At 35.2% G+C, this 24573-nt stretch overlaps 1 protein-coding gene across 3 annotated transcripts in view; it reads left to right on the top strand.

Moving 5' to 3' along the window:
- NUP153 (nucleoporin 153) overlaps positions 1-24573 on the top strand; it is a 75215-nt gene that overhangs the window by 27149 nt on the left and 23493 nt on the right. For all 3 annotated transcript variants that reach the window (XM_003416456.4, XM_010596193.3, XM_023555775.2), the window contains exons 6-15: positions 2296-2412; positions 2520-2564; positions 2665-2718; positions 4625-4771; positions 9231-9283; positions 9535-9661; positions 16483-16620; positions 17272-17370; positions 18159-18246; positions 22587-22715. In XM_003416456.4, the coding sequence (XP_003416504.2) occupies positions 2296-2412; positions 2520-2564; positions 2665-2718; positions 4625-4771; positions 9231-9283; positions 9535-9661; positions 16483-16620; positions 17272-17370; positions 18159-18246; positions 22587-22715 (997 nt within the window). The remainder of the gene's footprint in view (positions 1-2295; positions 2413-2519; positions 2565-2664; positions 2719-4624; positions 4772-9230; positions 9284-9534; positions 9662-16482; positions 16621-17271; positions 17371-18158; positions 18247-22586; positions 22716-24573) is intronic.

Raw genomic sequence — 24573 nt, 5'->3', positions numbered from 1 at the left:
TTACTTGCTTTCTTAATTAGAGGATATAAGACAGAGTAGAACTGCCCTGTAAGGTTTCCAAGGAGCAGCTGGTGGATTCCAACCGACAGTCTTATTGGCTGACAGCTGAGCTCTTAACCACTGAGCTGCCAGGGCTCCTGACAAATTATGAGGCATATTTCTGTGTGTGTTTTTATGGAGGGTAATATTTTGTTATAAGAAAGTGTTAACTGGATATTGAAATTACTCAGGGAGCTTTTTCTAAAGCTTCAGCTGGTTCAGATAACTGTTTTTAAAATTTTAACAGTTAAAGTAGTTCAGCATGTTAGGGGAAGAAAAGATGACACAAACCTGTGATTGGTATAATAGCCTAAATCAGAATGTTCCTGCCACTTCGTCCTCTCTTGTTCATAGGACCCTATACTCTTAAATGCTGAGCCTTGATAGACCCTTTGGATCATTCTCAACACAGGCTTCCAAGTAATTATAATTTACACTTGGGATGAAATCTATTTGCTGTTCTGTTTTTAGAGTGTTAGAGCTGGGAGACATATAAAAGGTTCTCTAAATCAGCTCTGTTTTATTGATTTGTGAACTGATGCCCTTAGATGCCAGTAGGTTCCAGTGAAATGACAGACTGTCATATTTTTCTGGAGGATTTTTGATGTTGCCTCACGTTTGTCAAAGTCTTCAGCCCGAATAGCAATCCCTAATGGATCGTCAGGTTCATAAGAAAACTAATGTAGACTGTTGCACCTCCTCTGAGGATAAATAAATCCTTGGTATTAGATAAACATTATTTATTATGGTTCAATTTTTCAGATGTTATAAGTGCCTTCTAAAAACTGGATTATGTTTTGTGATAGTATATCTGTTTTTATATTAATCATTGCTGTATAGAGAAGAGGAAATCCTGGTGTGGTGTAGTGGTTAAGAGCTACAACTACTAACAAAAAGGTTGACAGTTCGGATCTACGAGGCGCTCTTTGGAAACCCTACAGGGCAATTCTACCCTGTCCTGTAGGGTCGCTATGAGTCAGAATTGACTCTACGGCAAAGGGTTTGGTTTTTGATTTTATATGGAGAAGAAATGGTTCAGCCAAACTACTGTGTTTTGTGGTAGCCACTTGATTATTGGACTGTTATACAGTTGATCCTCTATATCCAAGGGTTCCGAATTCGTGGCGTCAACCAATGCAGATTGAAAATATTCAGAAATAGAAAAAAGAAAGTTCCAAAAAGCATAACTTGAATTTGCCACATGCGGAGCACTTATGCTGAATACAGGTGAATGAAGTGATGAGTTGGCATCCCCTGCTGTAGCCTCCCACCATTTCACAGATCCTCAGCCTCTCTCCAGCACTCGTTGTTCGGGCATTGTTTGCCTCTCGTCTTCTCGGTATTCTCTGAACAGTATAATATAACAACTATGTACAGAGCATTTACATTGTATTTGGTATGATGAGTAATCTAGAAATGATTTAAAGTATACAGGAGGGTATGTGTGGGTTATATGCACCATTTTATATAAGGCCCTTGAACATCCACAGATTTTGGTATAGAGGTGTGGGTCCTGGAACCAATCCCCCACCGATACTGAGGGATGACTGTAATGCATTCTTGAGAAAAGGAAGTGTTCTATTGATGTGTGTAAACATTGCCTTGTGTTAATGGGTACTTACCTGTTCTTTTTAAGGTTTTTCCCCCAACCCCAATTTTGAGAAGGTTAAAACATCATTTTTTAAGAAATAGCCTGAATATTGAAAAAAAATTTTGTTATATAAAATTTTGAGAAGCAATCCATTAGTAGTAGTAAAATTTTTTAATTTCCATTGTAGTTTTTTTTTTTAGTAGCTATCTTGGTATTTACTATATTTTTTAATTTCCATTGTAGTTTTTTTTTTTTTAAGCTATGTTGGTATTTACTTATAATTAAAATTATATAATACCTATGATAAATAATAATATTTTAATGCAGTTCTCATTATTTTTGGAAAATGGATTAAGGTAATACTAGAACTTTTTACCAGTACCTTGTTTTTCCCATTTTAACATAGCTGGCAGATCTTTCTTAGAGTGGTACATGCTATCTTACCACTTTTTTTTCTGGTAATAAAAATAATTTCTCAGACAAGGAATTATATTTTCAAGAAAGCCATAAAGAAAAGAAATTAAACTTTAACTCTTAATGGCACCACCCAGAGATGAATTACTGTTAACTTTGGATATCCATTTTATTTGGTAAATTTCTCATTGTATGAAATAATGTGCTTTAGATTTTACATTCAAAAAAATGATGGAGGGTTTACTTTACAGGCACCAGTCAGAAGACAGATGAAAGCTAAGCAACTCAATACACAATCTTATGGTGTGACTAGTTCAACAGCCCGGCGAATATTACAGTCTTTAGAGAAGATGTCAAGTCCTCTAGCGGTAAATTTTTAAGATCATGATTAAATACAGGAGTATAACAAATTGTAACAAATTACCTTTGAGTTTAGTGAAAAATCTTAATTTCGTTATTATTTCAATATTAACAGGATGCAAAAAGAATTCCATCTATTGTTTCTTCACCCCTGAATTCTGTAAGTTGACCTTTAAACCTTTTAAAATGTATATGTTTTTTTTTCTTTTTGCTGATGAGTCATGTTTTTCATTGATTCTAATAGTATTCTATTTTTTCAGCCTCTTCATAGGAGTGGGATAGAGATCACAGATTTTCAGGCCAAAAGAGAAAAGGTAACTTGACTTTAGCACTTACTTAAAGTGCCAGCAGTTTTATTGTTTATTTTTAATTAGCAAATATACAAATTGGAGTTAGTTGATAGTCATTAGGGACCATGATTGAAAGTAAACAGGGTTTTTCTACTCCAACGTTGTAACCTCTTCTCAAAGCCTCAGCACAATGCTGTATGTGTAGTAGATGCTCAGAGTTTTTTTGGTTATTTGGCATTTCCATCTTCAGTCTTTAGGTAGAAGGGAATGAAGCTTTGACGTGTTTAGTAATTAGAAGTCTTGCGAATTAAAGTCCTTATTCATCATAGGCGTCTATGTAAACTTGCCTCATTAACCAACATTATGTCAAGTCTGTGTAATAGAGTTTCATATTGGCACATCTCCCATCAGTCAGCCAAGATGCTGTTACAAGATGTTGGGTTTAATAGAAAATACGTAGGTTACATATTGATGCCCTTTTAGTGTATTCCATTTGGTTACAATTAGCTTTGGAGGTTACTTTGGAAAAAATAAAAACAAAAAGTTGATAATTAGGATTAAAGAAGTATCTTTTTTGTTACTTATATTTGTGGCTAGTTAAGTATCCTCTACGGGAACAGATTCCTAGATGCTTAATTGTGAAAAGGAAAGCGTTTGTTAAAACAATGAGTTGCCCAAAGGTAATTGATTAAAAGTATCTTATTCTATGAATTAATTGTGGGAGCTGTATATAGGATACTAGTAAATTATAATTATTCTTACTGATACTCTGGTTCAGAAAAGAAAGCTAAAATTAGTTTTTTCTTAGAGGACAGTAGCTTTACAATTTTTAGAATTGCCTGGAAATTTGTAATCAGTCAAGAAGAAATTCCTTATTAGCTGCTCTGATAGAATTAATTTTCTCAGACTGAATTTATAGCAGATTGTTAGAAAAAAACTAAATTAAAAAAATTCCTATAGCATAATACATTTGCATGCACAATTTTATTAATAACTGATTAGAGTATCAGTAAAATTTACTAATGGGTGTTAGGAGACATAAAGGCCAGAATACAATGTTGTAGTTCATGTTTCACGGATGTAATCAGAATAGTCTACAAAATAGACTGTCTCATTGAGTTGTAGGGTTACACTTGTGATGAGGATTTAGGGAAGAGCTAGCAACTATACAGAGACTCTGTCTGGAAACCAGTGCTGTTCACAGCTGCTGCTGAATGAAAGGACTGTATTCATAGAGTATTATAATCTTTGGCCAGAGCAGAAGCTCTTGCCCTTAGTCATCTTATTCTAGCAGGATTTTTACTATGTTTCAGTGTAGCAAGGGACCATTGACAGAACATTTGTATACTTAGATGATAAAGCCACTTTGTTTCATAATCTGGGAGTCTTAACAGTTTTTAACAAGTAGACTTAAATTGTAGGTATTTTTTTTGTTTTGTTTTGAATAACCAACATGGGAAAATCAATTTGGAGGGAGATTTGCTAACATTTTTTTTGGAATTAAGTGCTTTCATTACTAGTTTTAAAAATATTTTAATTTGCAACTGAAGAAAGTTCAGATAGTAATTTGGGGAAAATGTCATCAATTTTAGTTAATACTTAAAATTCAGTCTGTGAAAGGTTAGATTTGTATAGCTGTTTTAAATATAGGTCTGTCTTGCGTATGTGTTCACATGTGTGTGAAAAGTCATTGAGTCTGGAAAAAAATACAATTATCTGTGACACTATTTTCAAATTACATATCCAGGTGTATAAGTAGATAAACCGTTAGATAGTCTTGGTTCTATTACTGTCAGTTCTTTCTCAGCATTTGTTTGTATCCACTGGGTATTTCTCTAGGTCACATTAACTAGTGTCAAATAACTTTTAGATATGTATCATTGATATATAAATAATAAAACTTTGTCTTCGCTTTCTGTTTACCTGTAAGGTGGACTCTCAGTATCCCCCTATTCAGAGACTCCTGACCCCAAAGCCAGTTTCCATAGCAACAAATCGAACTGTTTATTTTAAACCATCTCTGACGCCATCTGGTGAATTGAGGAAGACTAATCAAAGAATAGATAAAAAGCACAATGTGAGTATGTGTTTTATTTTCACCAGAGTCTTTGAGTATTGACTAGAATGAATAAACATAAAGTAAAATACATGTGCTCTACTACTGCAGTCAAGCAACTGGATAATGTATGAAGTTTTTGAATTGTTTGCTATGATTATGAATTGATAGGCCTTTAAAATAGCTGTTATGTTCTAACTTAGTATTTACTAGTCAGCATTACTTAGATACTCATTTCCTAGATGAAATAATTTTGCCAGACTTGCTATCTGTGTTTCGTTTGTTGTTGTTGGACTATCTGATAGTAAATTTCTTAAATGTCTGTTCACCCCTGTGTACTTTGGCATGCACCTCCCAAGGGCTTCATTCTGTGTTACCACATCTAGGGAGATTAATATTAATTTCTCCTAACATTATCTGATATATATAAGGAGCCCTGCTGGTGCAGTGGTTAAGTGCTCGACTGCTAACTGAAAGGTTGGCAGTTGGAACCCACCAACTGCTCCACAGGAGAAAGATGTGGCAGTCTGCTTCCGTAAAAATTTACAACCTTGTAAGCCCTGTGGGGCAGTTCTACTTTTGTCCTATAGAGTCGCTATGAGTTGGAATTGACTCAGTGGCAGTGGGTTTGGTTATGGGTCTAGTGCATATTCATAGAGCTCTTGGGTGGCACAAACCGTTAAGAATATAACCACTAGGTTGGCTGTTCCAGCCCATTTAGAGGCACCTCGGAAGATAGACCTGGTGATCTGCTTCTAAAAGGTCATAACTTTGAAAACCCTGAGGAGCATTTTTACTCTGCACACATGGGGTCGTCATTAGTCAGGATAGACTCCATGGTAACTAACAACAAGAAATCCATACTCAAATTTTTTTTTGAACCAGGTTCCAAGTAAGGTTCATACATTGCTTTTGGTTTTGTCTTTCTAGTCCTCACTTTCTCCCTTACCACACTGGTTTTTTTTTTAATAGTTTTATTGAGATATAATTTACATACCAACTGTACAACCAATTAAAGTGATTTTTACTATATTCAGAGTTGTGCAGCCATCACCACCATCAATTTTAGAACACTTTCCTCACTAACTCCACCCACCAAAAAAAATCCTATACCTGTTTGCAGTCACTCCTTTCCCTTTTCTTCCTCCCCTCCCTAAGACTCTGACAACCATTAATCTTTCTATAAGTTTGCCTGTTCTGGACATTTTATATAAATGGAATCATACAATATATGGCCTTTTGTGACTGGCTTCTTTCACTTAGCATAAATAGTTTTTGTTGTCGTCATTGGTTGTTGAGAATGTACACAGCAAAACATACACGAGTTCAACAGTTTTCTACATGTACGATTTTAGTGACATTGATTGCGTTCTTTATGTTGTACACCCTCCTTTTTTTGAGTTGTTCCTCCCCCATTAATATAAATTCACTGCCCCCTAAGGTTCCTATGTAATCTTTCAAGTTGCTGTTGTGACTTTGATCCCATATAGATAGTTCTTCAAAGAGCATAATGCTCAAGGCAGACATTTTTTACTAGCTAAGCCTAGACTATTTGGTTTTAAGAAGACGGAATATTTTTGGTTTAAGGTTTAAATATTATCTAAGAGCAGTAGTTTTAGGGGTTTTCCAGCCTCTGTGGCTCCAGAAAGTCTAGAGCCCGTGAGAATTTAAAATTCTGTTCTCATTGAATGTAATGTTTTCAAGGTTCGTTGATGTTGTAGCATGTATCAATACTTCATTTCTTTTTATTGATGAATGATATTCCATGTATGAATAGACTACATTTTGTTCATTCATCCAGTGGTGGACATTTTGGTTGTTTTCACTCTTTGACTATAATAATGCTGTTTTGGACATTTGTGTACAAGTTTTTATGTGGGCATACGTTTTTATTTCTCTTGGATGGTATATACCTAGGAGTGGAATTGGTTTTTGACGAGACTGCCAGGCTAGTTGCCTTATAAAATGTCCTACATCCTGGGTTTGTCTGTTTTCTTATGGTATCATTTAATTAGAATCATAAGTGTTTGTTGTGTTCACATAGAAAAATTTTAAAGAAAAGTTGAAAAAATAATAGTGATTACCCATACACTTTTTTAGCTTGATTCACCAGTTAACATTTTGCCATACTTGCTGTATCTTTCTCTGTATATACTTTTTAATTGGACCTTTAAAATTTTTTTAACATAATTTCAGATTTATAGACTTGTAAAAACAATTACAAGATCTCCACATTTTACTGCATTTATTTTTTTGTATTCCTACAGATAAAGAATTGATTTACATAACTGTAGAACAATTATCAAAACCGGAACCTTAACATGGATACAATACTGTAATCTACAGATTTTATTTAGATGTTGCCATTTGTCCAAAAAGAAAATCCAAGCTCATGTCTTGCATTTAGTTGTCATGTCTCTTTCATCTCCTTTAATCTAGAACAACTTCTGTTTTTTTCTTTGTACTTGACAGTATTAATGTCTTTGAAGAATACAAGCCAATTATTATATGCTGTTTTTCATTTGAAATGTTGTGATGTTTTCTTATTACTGTATTAGATCCAGTTACGGACTTTTGGCAGTAATGCCACAAAAGAGGTGCTGAGTTCTTAGCATATCTTATCAGGAGGCAGATGATATCAGTAACTTTTTTACTGGTAATGTCATCATCAATTAAGGTACCTGTATGATTTCTCTAGGGTAAAGTTGCTGTTTTACTTTTTGTAATAAATACCTTGATGAGAATATAATATCCCTTCTACTCAATAGCTTTAGCGTTATTGGTGATTTCTTGCTTGAATCAATATTTTGTAGATCACCACTTGGTAGTTTTCTACCTTGATCATTCCTTCTGCCTTTATTAGTTGGCATTCTATTGAAGGAAGAGTTTTTCCTCTAATTATGTGTTCACTTATCTGTGTATTTATGTTTTTGTATCAACTCGAATTCCTGTATTCAATAGGTTGTAATCCTGTATTAACATTATTTCTTTCGATGATCACGTTGTCCCAGATTTGGCCTTCAAACTGGTTTCTGTATCCTTTTACTGACTGTATCTTCATCATATTTTGAACACCATGTTGCTTTTCAATCTTATAAAATAATCTAGGGTCATCTTGTACATTTCTTACCCCAGCCATCTAGCCATGTAATCAGCCATTTCTCCAAGAAGCCTTAGTTCCTTTTTTTTTTTAAATATTTTACTGTGTTTAAGGTGAAAGTTTACAAGCAAATTAGATTTCCCATTTAACAATTTCTCTACAGGTTACACATTTTTCACAATGTATCATCATTCTCATTCATTCCGTTCTGGTTGTATCATTTCCAGTACTCTAGTTTCCCTGCCCCCTTACCTTCTCACCTTAGCGTTAGAGTAATTTTTGACCATTTGGTCTCATATAGATGATTTCTAGTTCCTTTTTTTTTTTTTAATTGTGCTTTAGGTGAACGTTTACAGAACAAACCAGCTTGTCATTAAATAGTTAGTACACATATTTTGTGACGTTGGTTACCAACCCCACGACACGTCAACACCTTCCCTTCTCGACCTGGGGTTCCTTATTACCACCTTTCCTGTCCCCTCCTGCCTTCTAGTCCTTGCCCCTGGGCTGGTGTGTCCCTTTAGTCTCATTTTGTTTCATGGGCCTGTCCAATCTTTGGTTGAAGGGTGAACCTCAGGAGTGACTTCATTTGTGAGCTAAAAGGGTGTCTGGGAGCTGTACTCTCAGGGTTTGCCCAGTCTATCAGGCCAATAAGTAAGTTTTTTTTTTTTTTTTGTGAGTTAGAATTTTGTTCTGCGTTTTTCTCCTGCTCTGCCTGGGACCCTTTATTGTGATCCCTGTCAGAGCAGTCGGTGGTAGTAGCTGGGCACCATCTTGTGCTGGACTCAGTCTGTTGGAGTTCTTTGGTTTTCTTCATTCTCCCTTGTTCCAGACGGGGTGAGACCAGTGGAGTATCTTAGATGGCCGCTCACAAGCTTTTAAGACCCTAGACTCTACTCACCAAAGTAGAATGTGGAACTTTTTTTTTTATATAAACAATGTTATGCCATTTGAGCTAGATGTTCCTAGAGACCATGGTCCCCACAGCCCTCAGCCTGGTAATTTGGTCCCTCAGGGTCTAGTTCCTTTTTAATGAAGGGGCTTTTAAGTTGCAAAGAATCATTTCAAAAGAAATATACTTATGAATTTTCTTGCACACTCAAGCAAAAATATTTTTGTGGTTGGTAAGTATATTAATTCTATCTCTATGCTGCCGTTTTGGGAAAAAGGCAGTTGAGTTCAGTGAGATTTTATGCCTGCAATTGTAGTGTAACTCTTGGTTACTGTTCAGAAGGTAGGGTATAATTGTCAAACTTTAGGAATCATTAAAAAATCATGAAACTTCTGATTCCAGATGTTAAAATTCATAGGTGTAAGAGTGCTATTAGGAAAGTTTGAGCAAATAAGCAAGCATGTAAATGTATATGCTTCTCTTTTTAGACTGGATATGAAAAAAATACAACACCAGGACAAAATAGAGAACAACGAGAAAGGTAATGCCATTTCACATACAGCTGAACTTCCTCATATTTACTGTATGACGTCCATAGTTGATTTATATATATATATATATATATACTTGAAATTTAAGAGGATTAAGAAAGAGAAACCTTTACACACCAAAAATCAATCTATTTTTAAAATCACATTGTTTACTTGTTAGCAGTTGTGGTTTTGAGGTATTCAGTTATATAACAAGTTATGACCAAAGTAATATATCAGTTGTTTTCTTTTTCTTTGCTAGTGATTTTTCATACCCAAATTTCAGTATGCCCGCAGCCAATGGATTATCTTCTGGAGTGGGTAGTGGAGGTGGCAAGATGAGACGAGAGAGGACACGCTTTGTTACATCTAAACCTCCAGAGGAGGAGGTAGGGTTACATGCTTAATACCCTTAAAGTTTATTAAAATCTTTGTTGTGCTGATGATGAACGGAGATCTTGGGGTGGGGGCTCGGGGACACCCAGCACAAGAATAACCTACTGTAGAAACTATTGTGTGTGCGTGCGTGCGTGCGTGCATGTGCGCGTGCGTGTAACAGGCAACCCAGAAAACCTCACGTACCTTTAACGGTTGTCATAAAAAATCATACTTCTTTGAATAAGAAAATACTGTTCCAAATTGTTTTACACTTGGGTTACTGTATACTTTCGCCTGTTTCTGACATTTATGTAAATGGATCAGTACTGTATGAATTCTTCTCATTTGCCTTTTTCAGCAGCTATAGGGTATTTAACTTCACTGCTGTGCATACGAAGATTTACCAGAATTAATCCCTTTAACTTTCAGTGTACATTTGGGTTGACTGCTGTTTTTTGTGATTTGAATACATGCTGAAGTGAATGTTTATGAACTTCTCCCTGTGCACTGTACAGTGTTTTCTCTAGGGTATTTATTTACCTAGGAATGGTCTTGTTGGATTATATGGCATGCAACGTATCTTCAAATTTATAAATTGTAGCAATATTGCCCTTCAGGGTAGGTTTACAATTTAACACTCCAGTGTGGGAGTAGGGTCTCCTTTTTCTTTATCCTTCCCCCAGTGCTTGATTTTACTGACTTTAAAATTTTTGCCAATCTGGTGGTTGTGAGGTGGTATGGGCATTGGAGGTTTATTTTGCATTTCCTTGTTTACTAGGGAGGTAGGACATGTTTTGTGCATTTCTTGGCCATTGGGGTTTTCTTAAGTGGCAGTCACCTTGGTGACTTCATCCATTTTGTTCTGTTGTTTTTATTAGGAACAGTTCTATGTATTCGGAACATCAAAGTTTGAATAAGGTAGGGACCAAAAGATTGATTACGTAAACCCTTAAAAGATTAGAGCCCAGGACCAGGTGGATTATTCTTTCTGTTTGTAGATTATTCTGTTGTTTGTTTTCTAACTACTTTGGGTTGGATGCAGATCTCCTTTCAGCCTTTTTATAAACACATTTCAGCCTAGTTGTAAAGTTTTGATACATGGCACTTCGATTTGTCATTCGTTTCTAATTAAAATTTCATTTGTGACTTTCTCATTGACCCTTGGGTTTTTTAGGTGTGTATTTTATATTTTTAAACACAAAGCCTTCTGTAACAGCTTCTGTTGATTATGAAATGTTTTCATTGAAGTTGTTGTATGTCTTCGTGTTAAATATCTTCATATCTGTTGATATTTTGCTTTGCAAGGCTCATTTAGAATGAGAGGCTTTTGTTTTCCAGATCTTTCTTTTGGTCTCCCGTTTACCTATTTACCTGTTTAGTAGTTGTACCTCTGACTCATCAGAATCACCAAGATCATGACTTGTTTCAGTTTGGCCTAAGCGTATAACCTGCCTGGTCATGCTGTTTGGGATATGGCAGGAGACTTGGCTCAGTTACTGGTCTTGAGGCTGTATCTTTTCCTTCCTGAGTTAGCTTCTGCTTGTGGCTCTGCTGGGGTATTGTATTAATGTATTGTACTATCTTGAAAAACAAAGAAAAATTCAATCTTTGAATACAGTATATAAAATTTTGTAGTTTTCTTAGCATACCAGTTTTGTCATTAAAAGTTCTGTATGTGGACTTTGTTATTTAAAAAACGAGTTATCTGTCTTAGCTTGTATACATAAGGAAATTAGTATCTGATTAACATAGCATAGGCTTGTTCCTTAGACAAGCTTTTATATTTTTCAGTAAAATTTTGTGGGCCCACCTTTTTCTCTTTATTCCTGTATGAGGAGATCATCATCTTGGTGGTTTAGTGTTTGCCAGATGACAGATTGTGTGGATTTTCCTCATTTCCCTCCAGTTTCAATGTTTTGAAGATAAAATTTCTAAGATCTTAAGCTGAGGCTCAGGTTGATATTGGTAGCTCAGTTTTAGCTATCTTGAAGATGTGTATTTAGTATAACTTTGCTTTATGAGAAAGTTTTTTGGTTTTAATTTTGTTTTTGTTTTCTGGTATACTGACTATCAAAAGCTTTATGAAGCACTAATCTCACAGACCACTTTCACCTCCTCCCTTCCTTGGGCCCACCTCTCTCCTTCTCTCCATTCCAGCCAACTGCCAACTTGGCATTCCAGGATGCCTCATCCAGCCCCTTTGTCCCTGGCTGTGTTCCACATGGAGCTACAGTCTCCACATTTCTGAGGAAAGAGGTACTGATGAGGTAGTGGCCCCAAATTTTCTGCCTACCCTCTGTTTTTTATCTAGGTGCAAGGTAGGTTTGGAGAGACACTTTTGTGCCCAATGCAGCTTTTTTTGTTTCAGATGTCAAATGTGTTCAGACCACTAGATGTTTCTTAATTTAGTTATAGTTAGTCAGAATTTTTGCTAAAAGATTCAAGATTCTTTTTTCTTTTTGTGAGTATTTTGATGGGCTTTCAGGAGAGGTCAAATGAGAGAGAATTTTAATGAAATAACAGATTTCAGCTAATTTTAGATACCATTGTTACTTAGCAGAGATTGATGTATTTTGATTCGCGAAGTATTCAGGTTATAGCACTCTATTGAAAATAACCCATTCTGCAGTACGAGACACTAAGAGTGTGTGTTCGCTTTCACCTTATCTTAGATTCCAAAATTTGTAAGGATTGTGTGTGTCAGTCACTAAATATATTGGCGTTTTGCTGTATTATGATTTTTATAATTAAAAAGCTCATTAATACAGAGTAGGTGAGCACTGTGTAATAAGTGGTTGGGGAGAGTTCATTGCTTGTTATTGCTGTCTCAGGCACAATCCTGACTGCCATGTGTACTGCCTGAGTAACCTTAGTCAAGTTGTTGACCTCTTGGTTGCTATTTGTAAAAAGGGGATAAGGAGAATAAATATACTAAGCTTGTATCTGTAGGCTATCTGCTACTTAATATCTGTATGATTATTAGGCCATGTATTTGATGATTGGTATGTTCACCTTGAGGTGTCTGTAAAGCATCCAGTTAGCAGGATTTTTGTCCTTGTTTCTCCCAAATTAAGATCTCCTGAGTCAAAATGTTGGAGACTAGGAAAAGAATCAAATTATAGGATTGGTTCAAGGCCAATAATAAAAGAACTGGTATGGTCAAGTGTATGGCTTAAGGAATTTACATGAGATAGTGGATTCTGTGGTTCATGGGTCCAGGATTTGAAGGGAAGAAGGGCTGGGTGTTGGAGAGGGGAAGAAAACTTCTCTACAGAAATAGCTAAAATGCATCTTTTGTTTGTTCCCCCACTCCCCAAATAGTTTGGTGTGCATAACATGAACCAGAGTTATTTTTTTTGTTTTAATTTAACAAAAATTTACACGTACTGAACTTTAAAATTCTTAAGTGTACCGTTTGAGAATTTGACAGATGCTTACACCTGTATAACCCAAACCCCTTTCAAGATTCAGAACATTTCCATCACCCCAGGAAGTTCACTCATGTACCTTCCTGGCTTTTTCCATTGCCTCCTACCACAGAAGCAATCACTCTTCTGGTTTTTTCAACTGTATATTAGTTTTGCCTGTTCTGGAACTTCATATAATCATTCAGTATGCATTCTTTTGGGCCTGGCTTCTTTGATTCAGCATAAAGCTTTTGAGATTCATCCAAGTAGTTTATTATTTTTTATTGCTGAGTAGTATTTTGCTGTATGAGGATACCACAGATTGTTTATCCATTGTCCTGTTGATGACTTCAGGTGTTTCCCTCTTTCGGTTATTATGAATAAAGCTGCTATAAATGTTTTTATACAGGTCTTCTGGTAGACATGTTAATTTCTCTTGAGTAAATAAATACCTAGGAGTGGAGGCTTGCTAAGTTGTATGCTGAGTGTTTAACCTTTTTAGAAATTGCCAAACTACTCTCAAAGTGTTTGTACCATTTTACACTCTCACCAACAATGGATGAGCATTTTTGTTGCTCTGCATCCTTGCTAACGGTTGTTAGTCTTTATAGTTTTAGCCATTCTAGTGATATCACATTGTAATTTTAATTTCCATTTCCTTGATGACTGATAATGTTGAGTTTTTTCCCATCTTCCTATTGGTAATCTTCCATTGTGAGATTCAAATCTTTTGACCTTTAAAATTGGGCTATCTTTTTTTTAGTGGTAGGTCTTTATAAATTTTTTACCCAAGTACTTTGTCAGGTACATGTTTTTACAAATATTTTTTTTCTAGTCTGTGGCTTCCTTATTTATTAATGGTGCGTTTTATGAGCGGATGTTTTAAATTTTATGAAGTCTTAAATGTACCAATTTTTGTCTGTCATTATACTATTATATATAATTTTTTTATACACACACACACATATATAGTATTATAGTATTGTGTTCTGCCTAAGAAACTTGCCTATTCCCAGGCTGCAAAGATAGTTTACGTTTTCTTGTAGAAGCTTTATAGTTGCTCTTTTATGTTCTTTTCTGATTTCTCATTTGACAGACAGATTATTTAAAAGTATGTTTAAATCTTAAATATTTGGGGGTTTTATTGATTTCTAACTTAATGTGATCAGAGAAATATTGAGATCATCTTTTGAAATGTTTGAGGCTTTTTTTGTAGGCCAGTATGTTGTCTGCTTGATGAATCTACTGTGTGCCCTTAAAAAGAATATGTGTTCTGCAGCTGTTGTATGTAATGCTAAATAGATGTCAGTTAGATAAAGTGACCAATATTATTTCTTACACCTTGTTTGTTGTTACTGAATTTTTTTACTTTGGACTGGTTAGTCTATTAAATTATTGAAAGAGGTGAGTTAAAATTGCCAATTATTTGGTGTATTTGTCTTTTTTTTTAAATTCTGTCAATTTTTATACTATGTATTTTGAAGCCCTCAAAAATTACAGCCTGTAAAATCCTATGGGGCAGTTCCCTGTCACGTGGGGTCATTATGAGCTGAAAATTGACTCAGAGGCACCTAATAACAACATTAGAGCATACTTATTACGTTTATTATGTCTGCCCAATGAATGGCCTCTTTTAATATGATTAAATGTCTTTTAATCTTTGGAACTACTTCTTTTCTTGAAATCTTTTATCTGATGTTAATATAATAATCACCTTATGCTTTTTTTTTTTTTTGCTTAGTATTTGCAGGGTATAACTTTTTTCACCCTGTTACCTTCAGCCTGTGTCTTTATATTTAAAGTAAATCTCTTGTAGACAGTATATTGCTGGACTCAGGCTAGCATGGATAAAAAGCTTTTTACTGATTTTATGCCTATAATTGGGATGATCAGTGTATTTACATTTAATACGGTTATTGATGTGGCTGCGTCCCCTATTATGCTGCTGTTTTCTGTTTTTCCCATTTGGTTTTTGTTTCTCTTCTGTTTTCCTTTTGTATTAATTGCATATTTGTTAAAATCCCGTTTTAATTCATTTGTCGCCTTTTCAGCTCTATCTCTTTTTGTTAGTGGCTCCTCTTGGGGCTCTAGGGGTTATGATACATGTCCTTAATTTTTTACAGTCTACTTTTTGTTAATATTGTATCACCTCCTGTAAAATTTAAGAATCTTCCAACTGTGGTTTATGTTATACTTATCACTTATATTATGTCTAGGTAGCCTATGAAACCACAGTACATGATTTTTGTGTGTGCAATGACATGTATTTTAAAGAAATAAAGAGGAAAAGATATTTTGTTTGCTCACACATTCTCCATTTCTTCCTGAAATCAGTTTGCATCCATTGTCATTTCCCTTTAGCCTGAAGAACTTGCATTGTAGGTTTTATGACAGCAGAGTCTCTTAGTTCTTTTATCTGAAAGTTTCTTTATTTTGTCTTTGTTTTATTGAGGTATAATTTATGTATAATTAGCTGCAGTTGAAGCATTCAGATTGTTTTAACTGGCAGTTAACTTGCCTGAACTCAGAGTTCTTGTCTCCTCGGTGATGGGCGGCAGCTGAACATTATCTAGTCTCAGTTGGCTGCTTGGTGTCTGTCTTACACGCGTGTAGTTTACAGGCCAGCCAGAGGTTTGAGCAGTTTATATGCAGAATTTGGAATTCCCCTTCATTTGCTGTTGTCACCCCATACTGACCTCTGATTGTACAGCTAATAGATTTGCAGATTTCTCTCTGAATTTCAACTACCCACTCACACCATCTGGCACAAACTCATACAGAAAACAGGAGACTTTCTCAGTGCCATTCTCTTCTCCCAACGTCCTCTCTAGTTTCTACTTATTTTTGGTTGATCTCCAGTGCTTTCAGATTCTTGTCTTTTCTGTTTTGTCCAGTTTATAATTGTTATCTGGCAGAGTATTGGTCAGATACAAGCTACTCTATTACTAAATGAAGGAGGACTCTTTTTGTTGTAATCCGAGTCATTTCAAACCTGGGGGTGACTTCCCCTTGCCTGTTGCCGTCAAGTCAGTTCCGACTTAAATTGACCCTATGTGGGTTTGAAAACCAAGGCAGTTCACCAGGTTCATTCAGTACTTGTGTTTATTAAATGCTTAGTTTTGTGTCATGTATCATGTAGGACTTTACATTTCATATTAATACCCATACTTTGATATAGAGAAAGAATAATTTTTTTCTATTTTGATTCTCAAATTCACATGACTGGTTGGTGCCATAGCTAGGATTCAAATTCTGTTTTGTTTTCTTAACTCTGAGGAATCCACATCATTAGCACTACATAGTACTACCTTGTTCCTATTTTGCATTTACCTGTAAATATATCTATTCTACCGGAAAACAAGTAGAAATTTTAAAAAATGATGTTAAAGACAAAATACTTAATGATAAAACATGTTATGTTTTAGGAAATGGAAGTGCCAGTATTACCGAAAATCTCTCTACCGATCACCAGTTCTTCACTGCCTGCCTTCAGTTTTAGTTCCCCTTCCATCACAGGCTCCTCCTCATCACCTGTCAGTCCTTCGCAGTCATTAGCAAACAAGGTACTAAACCGTTGTAAATAGAGACGATGTTTGTTCTTGCCTGTTCCTTATTTCAAAAAGTCTAATACTGTATTTAAAGCAGAATAATTCGTTTTCACTACTAGATTAGTAACTCAGTAAGAAGAGAGAAATTGATATGGTGTTTTGCCTTTTTTTTTTTAGTGTACAAATATCTTGGATACATGATAGTGGGAGTATTCTTTTTTAATTCTTATGTAGTGCTTTAGAGAAAGATGACTGTTAAATTTGTTTCCAAACAGTGTTTTCAGTAAGATATTTTTAGGTAACAGCAGACTTAACGTTTTTACTTCTCAGGTAGAATTAACGTCTTTAATGTGCTCCTGAAATTGATATGCTTTCTTCCTGGATTTTACTTTTTTTGAGCATATTCTTACAGATGTTGTTTTCCTCCTTTAGACAGGTGGCCACCTCTAAAATAGTATATACTCCTCTTCCAAGAGGAAGCCAGATTTTATAGTGGTTTCTGCTCAGTATATTTCAGAAGTTAAAGTGATTTTTAAATCTAAAAGGAAAAGAAAAATGCTTTTGGTGTCTTTGGAATAATTAATTTGCTTAAGGTCGATTTTATTGTCAATTTTTTTTTTCTAAATAGCTCTTTCTGTGTCATTTCTTAATAATTTGGAAAACCAGGTACAAATGACCTCTCCGAGCAGTACTGGCAGTCCCATGTTTAAATTTTCATCTCCAATCGTAAAATCTACTGAGGCAGATGTACTACCTCCATCATCTGTAAGTAGCAACCAAGGAATATTTCTCGTTCAGTGACAGGATTTCAAAGCTATATTGTAATTTTATCAAATGTAAGATGTCATTAGTGGTAAGAAACACCATTATTTTTCTTCCTGTTTAAAAAAGAATTTAATCTACAGAACATTTGAATGAATTTCATGAACACCTATACATTCTTCAGGACGTACATATACGTACGCATTTATACGTATGTGGTTTCTCCTGTACTATTTGAAAATGAAATAAAAACAGCATGATACCTTTAATACTTCTTCCTGTATCTCCTAAAAACCAAAACCCATTGCAGTCGAGTTGATTCCGACTCATAGCAATCCTATAGGACAGAGTAGAACCACGCCGTAGGGTTTCCAGGGAGTGGGCGGTAGATTCCAACTGCCAGCATTTTGGTTAGCAGCCAAGCTCTTAACCACTGTGCCACCAGGGGTTTTTTGCATACCCGCAATGCAATTATCATACCCAAGAAATTTTAATATTGATATACTAATAATATAGCCCATATTCAGATTCCCTCATTGTCCCCAGGCTGTCCTTTAATAGTCGTTTTGTTTCTGTTGGTTCTAGATTGAGTCAAGGATTATGTTGCGTTTAGTTATCCTGTCTCTTAAATCACCTTTACTCTAGAAAGGTCTTGTGCTGTTTTTATGTTCTGTGATATGGAACTTGTTTCTTCATGATGAGCTGTATGTCTGTATATACATGAGATGGTATATTTGACGTTTGTTTAAAACAAAATTGACACTTAAAGGGTACCTCTTCTCTCTTTTCAGATTGGATTTACATTTAGTGTGCCTGTTGCAAAAACAGCAGAACTTTCTGGCTCCAGTAGTACTTCAGAACCAATTACAAGTAGTTCAAGTAAGTTAAAAAAAAAAAAAAAAAAAATCCTCACAAATGTTTGCATAAAAATAGTTGCATACTTAGTCATGTGAACTGCTACCTAATTCTCTGGGCCTACAAAGCTCTGAGGTTTTGGGTCATAGAAATGAACTTGTAGGGGAAAGATTGGCGGGATTTACATTACTAGATACTTAGAAGAGATTTTCCTTTGATGAACTATATTATCTCATGAGTATAATAGTTAAAGTATTAAAGAAGTAGATTAGTATTTCAAATTTCTTTTACCTCTGGCATTCTTAAAAATGCCTTCATTTGAATGAAATTTGTTCTGAAAAGCAAGCAGGAACTAGTACCAACCTGTTGGTAATGCATTTTAATAATTACCTTTAGACATACTAAAGCTTCCTAAATGTAAATGCTAGAGTTTGGTTTTGAGAGAGATAATCTCATCAGCAAAGTTATCCACTGTCTTTGGTTAGTGGTCAAAATTAGACACTTTGTTATAAATGAAATCTGTTAAGAAAATCAAGGGGCGGGTGATGCGAGTGCTGAGCAATTGACTGCTAACCTAAAGGTTGACGGTTCAGAGCCACCCAGTGGCTCCACAGAAGACAGGCCTGGTGAACTGCTTCTGTAAAGGTAACAGCCAAGGAAGCCCTATGGAGCAGTCCTACTTTGTAACACACGGGGTCACCATGATTCGGAATCAGCTCAACAGCAACAAGTCTGATTTTTGTTTGTCTCCATTATAGTTGTAGTGAGATTCATTTCTAGGTTTACTGTTCAATACATAAGTATTTTTATGTATAAAGTTTATACTGGCTCCGTGAGATAGTGATAACATAATTTCTGAACTCAAGAAATCAGTGTCATTGAGGGAAGAAATGAGTAATTAGGTAATTAAAACAGGGTTTTATTGTGGTGGCTTTTTTATTTTTAAGAGTGTTTGGTATTTGGGAAGTGGATAGGCATCTGGGCTAAGTTTCTCAGGTCAAGAATTTTGAGCAAGGGCATTTTATCCAAGAAATAAACAAGAAATACAAGGAAGGGCTCAGGAACAAGAGAAAAAGCTGGACATATTTTGAGAATTGCAAATAATTTGTCATTGCTTGAGTGAGTAAGTGGTAAGAAATGAGGTTGGAGTGTTAGCTTTGAATTCTAAAAATTCTTCAGTGCCTTGGTAAAAAATTGGATATTATTCTGTACATAGTAGGGAGACACTGAGTGATTTTTATACGGGGCAAGGTAGGTGTGGGTGGAGTGACAACAATATGTTGAACGAGGGTATGGGTGGGTGGCATACTCATTTAAGGCATTAGTACTGTGTCCAGAAGTGTTTCTTAGTGTATCTGCTGAGGCTTGGAAGTTTTTAAAAGTAAATCTCCCTTCAATAGATAAATAAGTTTAAAATTTTAAAAAAGCCAAGCATAGAAGTTAGCAAGGTCTTTGGCTTTGGATCATCTTGAAGATAAATGCATAGAGTGGCATGAAATGAGAATTTGACTGGTATGTTTGCAATCCTGTTTATTTTTTATTGAATAAAACAGCCCTGTATAAGAGAAAGTAACAAGCATATTTCAGGTGTGCTTCTTATAAGATTTTTTTCTTTAATAGCAGTTTGAATTCAAGAGAAGTAAACCTACTTAAATGACTAATTTCATGTCATGTTATGTGGAAGGGCATTTAAAATCCTTCCCAATTTTTCTAATGGTAATTGAATGAGTAGTAGTTTGTTGCAGTAGCTTTGTGTTTCATCACTTTTGGGGAGATTTCCTAGTGTTCTAAGGAGTTTGTTACGAGTGGCATATATAGAAGTTATGTGTTCTCGCTTTGACACTTCTGGTTCTCACCACTTCTGTCATTAAAAAGCTGATTGAAAATGTGGATGAAAGTCATGATTAATTAGTATGTGACAGGAGCTAATTTTTCTGTCATTGCCTTTTCCCATCTCTTTGAGTTCACTTCAGGGAATTCTAAAAATTTACCTTAAATTACAAAAAGCAATTCAATTTTGATTATAAAGGAAGATAGAATGTGATAAAGTGATATGTGTGATAAAGCATATCTTTTCTTTGTTTTGACACAGTTGTAAGAGGCAGGTAGGTTTTTTTTCTTTCATTATTTTAGTTGAGGTAAAATTAAAATAACATAAAATTAACCATTTTAAAGCCAACAATTTAGTAGCATTTAGTACATTTATAACCTATGCCTAGTTTCCAAACATTTCCATCATCCCAAAATGAAACCCCATACCCATTAAGCAGTCACTCCCCATTCTCCCCAAACCTAAAACAAACCCATTACTGTGGAGTCGTTTTTGTGACCCTATAGGACAGAGTAGAACTGTCCCATAGGGTTTCCAAGGTTATAATCTTTACAAAAGCAGACTGCCGTACGTATCCTTTCGATTAGCAGCTGAGTGCTTAACCACTGAGCACCGGGGCTGCTTCCATTTCCCCCAACCCCAGGCAGACATCAATCTGCTTTCTATCTCTATGATAATTTGCCTATTCTGAATGTTTTATATGAATGGAATCATACAGTGTCTGGTTGCTTTCAGTTAGTGTCATGTTTTTTGAGGTTCATTGACGTTGCAGCTTGTATCAGTACTTCATTCTTTTTCAGAGTTGAATAATACTCCATTGCATGAATATAGCACAATTTGTCCATTCATCCATTGATGGACATTTATACTGTTTCCACCTCTTGGCTGTTGTGAATAGTGCTATCATAAATATGACTGTACCTGTATGAGTGGAAGGAGCACTGGTGGCATGGTGGTTAAGAGCCACGGCCGTGAACCAGAAGGTTGGCAGTTCAAATCTACGAGCTGCTCCTTGGAAACCCTACTGGGCAGGTCTACTTTGTTTACCATTATGAGTCGGAATCGACTCTGTGGCAGTGGGTTTGGCTTTTTTTTTTTTAATTTTTTTTAATGGTAGTTCTATGTTTATCTTTTTGAGGAATTGCCAAATTGTTTACCGTTATGGTTGAACCATTTTATATTCTCACCAAAATGTACAAGGTTCCAATTTCTCTACGTCCTGGCCAACACTTTTTTTTTTAGGTTAATTATAGCCATACTAAAGGTGCGACTGGCGCCTCATTGTGGTTTTTATTTGTATTTCCCTAATGACAAATAGTGTTGAGCATCTTTTCATGTGATTATTGGGCATTTGTATATTTTCTTGGGAGAAATGCCTGTACATTCTTTTGTCCGTCTTTTAATTGGGTCATTTGTCTTTTTGTTGAGTTATAGAAGTTCTTTATATATTCTGGATACTAGGCCCATATCAGGTATATACGATTTATAAATATTTTCTCCCCTTCTGTAGGTTTTCTTTTCACTTTCTTGATAATGTCCTTAGATGCACAAAAATTTTTATTTTTATGAAGTCCAGTTTGTTGTTTTTCTTTTGGTGTTTATGCTTTTGATGTCATATCTCAGAAACCTTTTTATTCATTACAGTGCATTTAAGAATGATTTTTGTGGCTACGTAGCGTTTCATCATGTCAGTATATTGTAGTTGTCGTAACTAGCCTCTTATTCTTGAGCATTTTATTGTCCAGGCTTACAATACTATAACTGAAGGATTGTCTCAATCACAGGATGAATTCCTAGAAATGGAGTAACTAGCCCAACTGAATATTTTTAAGGTTTTTAAAATCAATATTGCTAAATTACTCAGTAATCAAATAAATACTTCATGCACCTTGATCCTGTCCAGTGTTTCCATTTTATTTTCTTGATTACCAATGAATTCATTGGGTGAAAATTACAGTTTATGTTTTTTGCCTTTGTGGGAGGGAGGATCAGTATGAGAAATACTATCTTTGCTTCTTTGTAATGGCAAATAAACTCTAATACAAGTCATTTGTTCATTATCTTTGCATTACGGTGACTTTCTTGGTGAAGTTTTAAAAATTGATCTAAGAGAAAAAGTTCTTCGAGAGAACTTTTTTTTTAACCGTTTATTCCTTTCACTATGATAAAATACATGCGACAAAACATTTGCCATTTTAACCATTTTTACGTGTACAATTCAGTGATGTTAATTATTTTCACCATGTTGTGCAGCCATCAGCACTATCGATTTTCAAATGTTTTTCATCCCACTAAACAAGCTCGGTATTCCTGAAGCAGTAATAACCCCCCGTTTTCCTCTCAACTCAAGGCCCTGGTAACCACTAATAAATTTTTGTCTGTGCATTTGCCTTTTCTAAGTATTCCATGTAAGTTGGGTCATAACAGTATTTGTCTTTTGTGTGTGACTTTTTAATGCATGTAACTCAAGAGTCCAATGCTTTTTCTTGATATAACATTTTTTTTTTTTTTTACACAATTAAAAAAATTGCAGCACAAGATACCACTTCAGTGAACAACAATACAAGCTGTAAGAGGAAGCTAGATGAAGATTGTGAGGGCCCTTTTGTACCTGCAAAAGCCCTGAAAGAAGGAAGTGTTCTAGATGTTTTGAAAAGCCCTGGTAAGATACCAGCTGCCCTTGGAGTGGTTAGAAGTCTTAATTACAAACTCAGAGTCTTGTTTTAATGTCATTTGTGCTTTTTAAAAATTGTGATTAGTTTGGTATAGGAGGTTGACTTTTGAATATAGATGTAATCAGATGCAATTCTTTTGGGAGAAATACATTAGAAAACTCTACCTACTACTTTGGAATTCAAAGAATTTGAAATCTCGAGTCAAGTATAGAAGAAAATGAACTGCCTGTTAAAGCATAGCAAGATAGAGATAGGCCAGTATGGAATAAAAATAAATAAACCTGATGTTACCTGGACATATCTTTATCTGATGATTTCCTCAAAGCATGGAACTACCTTGTTCTTCTCAGATTTTTCTCCAGCTGTGGTATATATATGTAACAAGGCCAAGCAGAAAGCATGTGCATAATTATAACATCTCTGATACATAGGGAACAATACTCAGTTGAAATGAAACAAAATTTAAAAGCTAGTAGGTAATAATTTGAAGGGGATAAATTGAAGTCCTGAAAAGGAATGGTTTTGATTTGAAATCAAAGAGGATGTTCAAAATTTTAATTGTGATGTATGGTCTAAAAACATAAAACTATTTATTTGATAATCTCACAGCTCAGAAAGAATTTAGGTTTAACTAGGCAGGCTTGTTCGTGTAATTATATAGGTTTTTGTTTTGTTTTGTTTTTTAATATAAGTGAGGCTGTCTTCATTAACAGAATTTAAGAAGGGTTGGGTTCTTTTTGGTCCGGCTCTCTCATTTTACAGATGCCGATACAGCCTATAGGAATCCAATAATTTTATGCAGTTATGGCAGAACTCCAGAATACCTACCTGTATTAGAGTTAACCAAGGTTTAGGTAACCATTAAGTGCATATAGCTTATATCTCTAGGGTAACATTTTGTGTTTATAATGCTACCCTCTCCCCCATCCCCTTCCCAATTTTAACTCTTTTAAGTAGAAAAAATTGGGGGGAAATTCATACTTTCATTTGCAGGAAATCCTAAAAAGTAGAAGGAAAAGAAATCTAACGCTTTGAGATGGTTACTGTTAAGATTTTGCCAACTTAGGCACTCAAATTAGTCATTAACAAATAGTACATTGGTGACCACTGGGGGGTAACTGAAGTATGTGAGATTATTTTGTTCTTATACTAAAGTAGTTCTAGGCTAGGTCATTTCTTTCTACCACTAGAAAACCTCTAACGATTATACATTCTTCTTCTTCCCTTCGGTGCTCAGGGCAGAAGAAATAGACCACAAAGTTTATTCATATTTGTAAAATACAAGTTAATTGTTCTTAAGTGAAGGATTGGTGGCAAATCTTTCCTGTAAAGAAAGTGCAGCTTGAGTGAGTCAATTTAGCCACAGCAGTTTTCGTAGCACAAGGACTATTGTTTTTGTTTTTTCCGATTTCATGGCTCTGTGTGAATACCTTAATTGTCTAAATACACCTTCAGTGGTTATTTTAAGTATACTTATGTGAAATATTCTGAAATAATACTGGAGAGAAATGTGAGGCAATTTTGTTTGAATTAGCGTTTCGTAACTGTGTAGCATTTGATAGCATGAGCTCATGTTCTATGAAGTTAGACTGTATTTTAATCATTGTGTATTTGTAGTCCATCACCAGAAGATTGGGTGCATCTTTGTTGAAATTTGTAATCATATGTGTCATTGAACCATTACCGTTTCAGAACCCACTGGAGTAGTATATAATTAAAAGTAATCCCTAATACACTGTTATATTTTGGAGGGACTTCTGTTAAATAACTATGCCTGTATAGCTCAAATGGTTTTATCGAAGGTAGCAGATACCACAGCAGTGGATTATGACTGGACGGAATTCA

This window comes from Loxodonta africana, chromosome 1 (assembly GCF_030014295.1).
Source record: "Loxodonta africana isolate mLoxAfr1 chromosome 1, mLoxAfr1.hap2, whole genome shotgun sequence".
Classification (NCBI taxonomy): domain Eukaryota; kingdom Metazoa; phylum Chordata; class Mammalia; order Proboscidea; family Elephantidae; genus Loxodonta; species Loxodonta africana.
The sequence above is the reverse complement of the archived record's forward strand: the minus strand, read 5'-3'. Positions and strand labels throughout refer to the sequence as shown.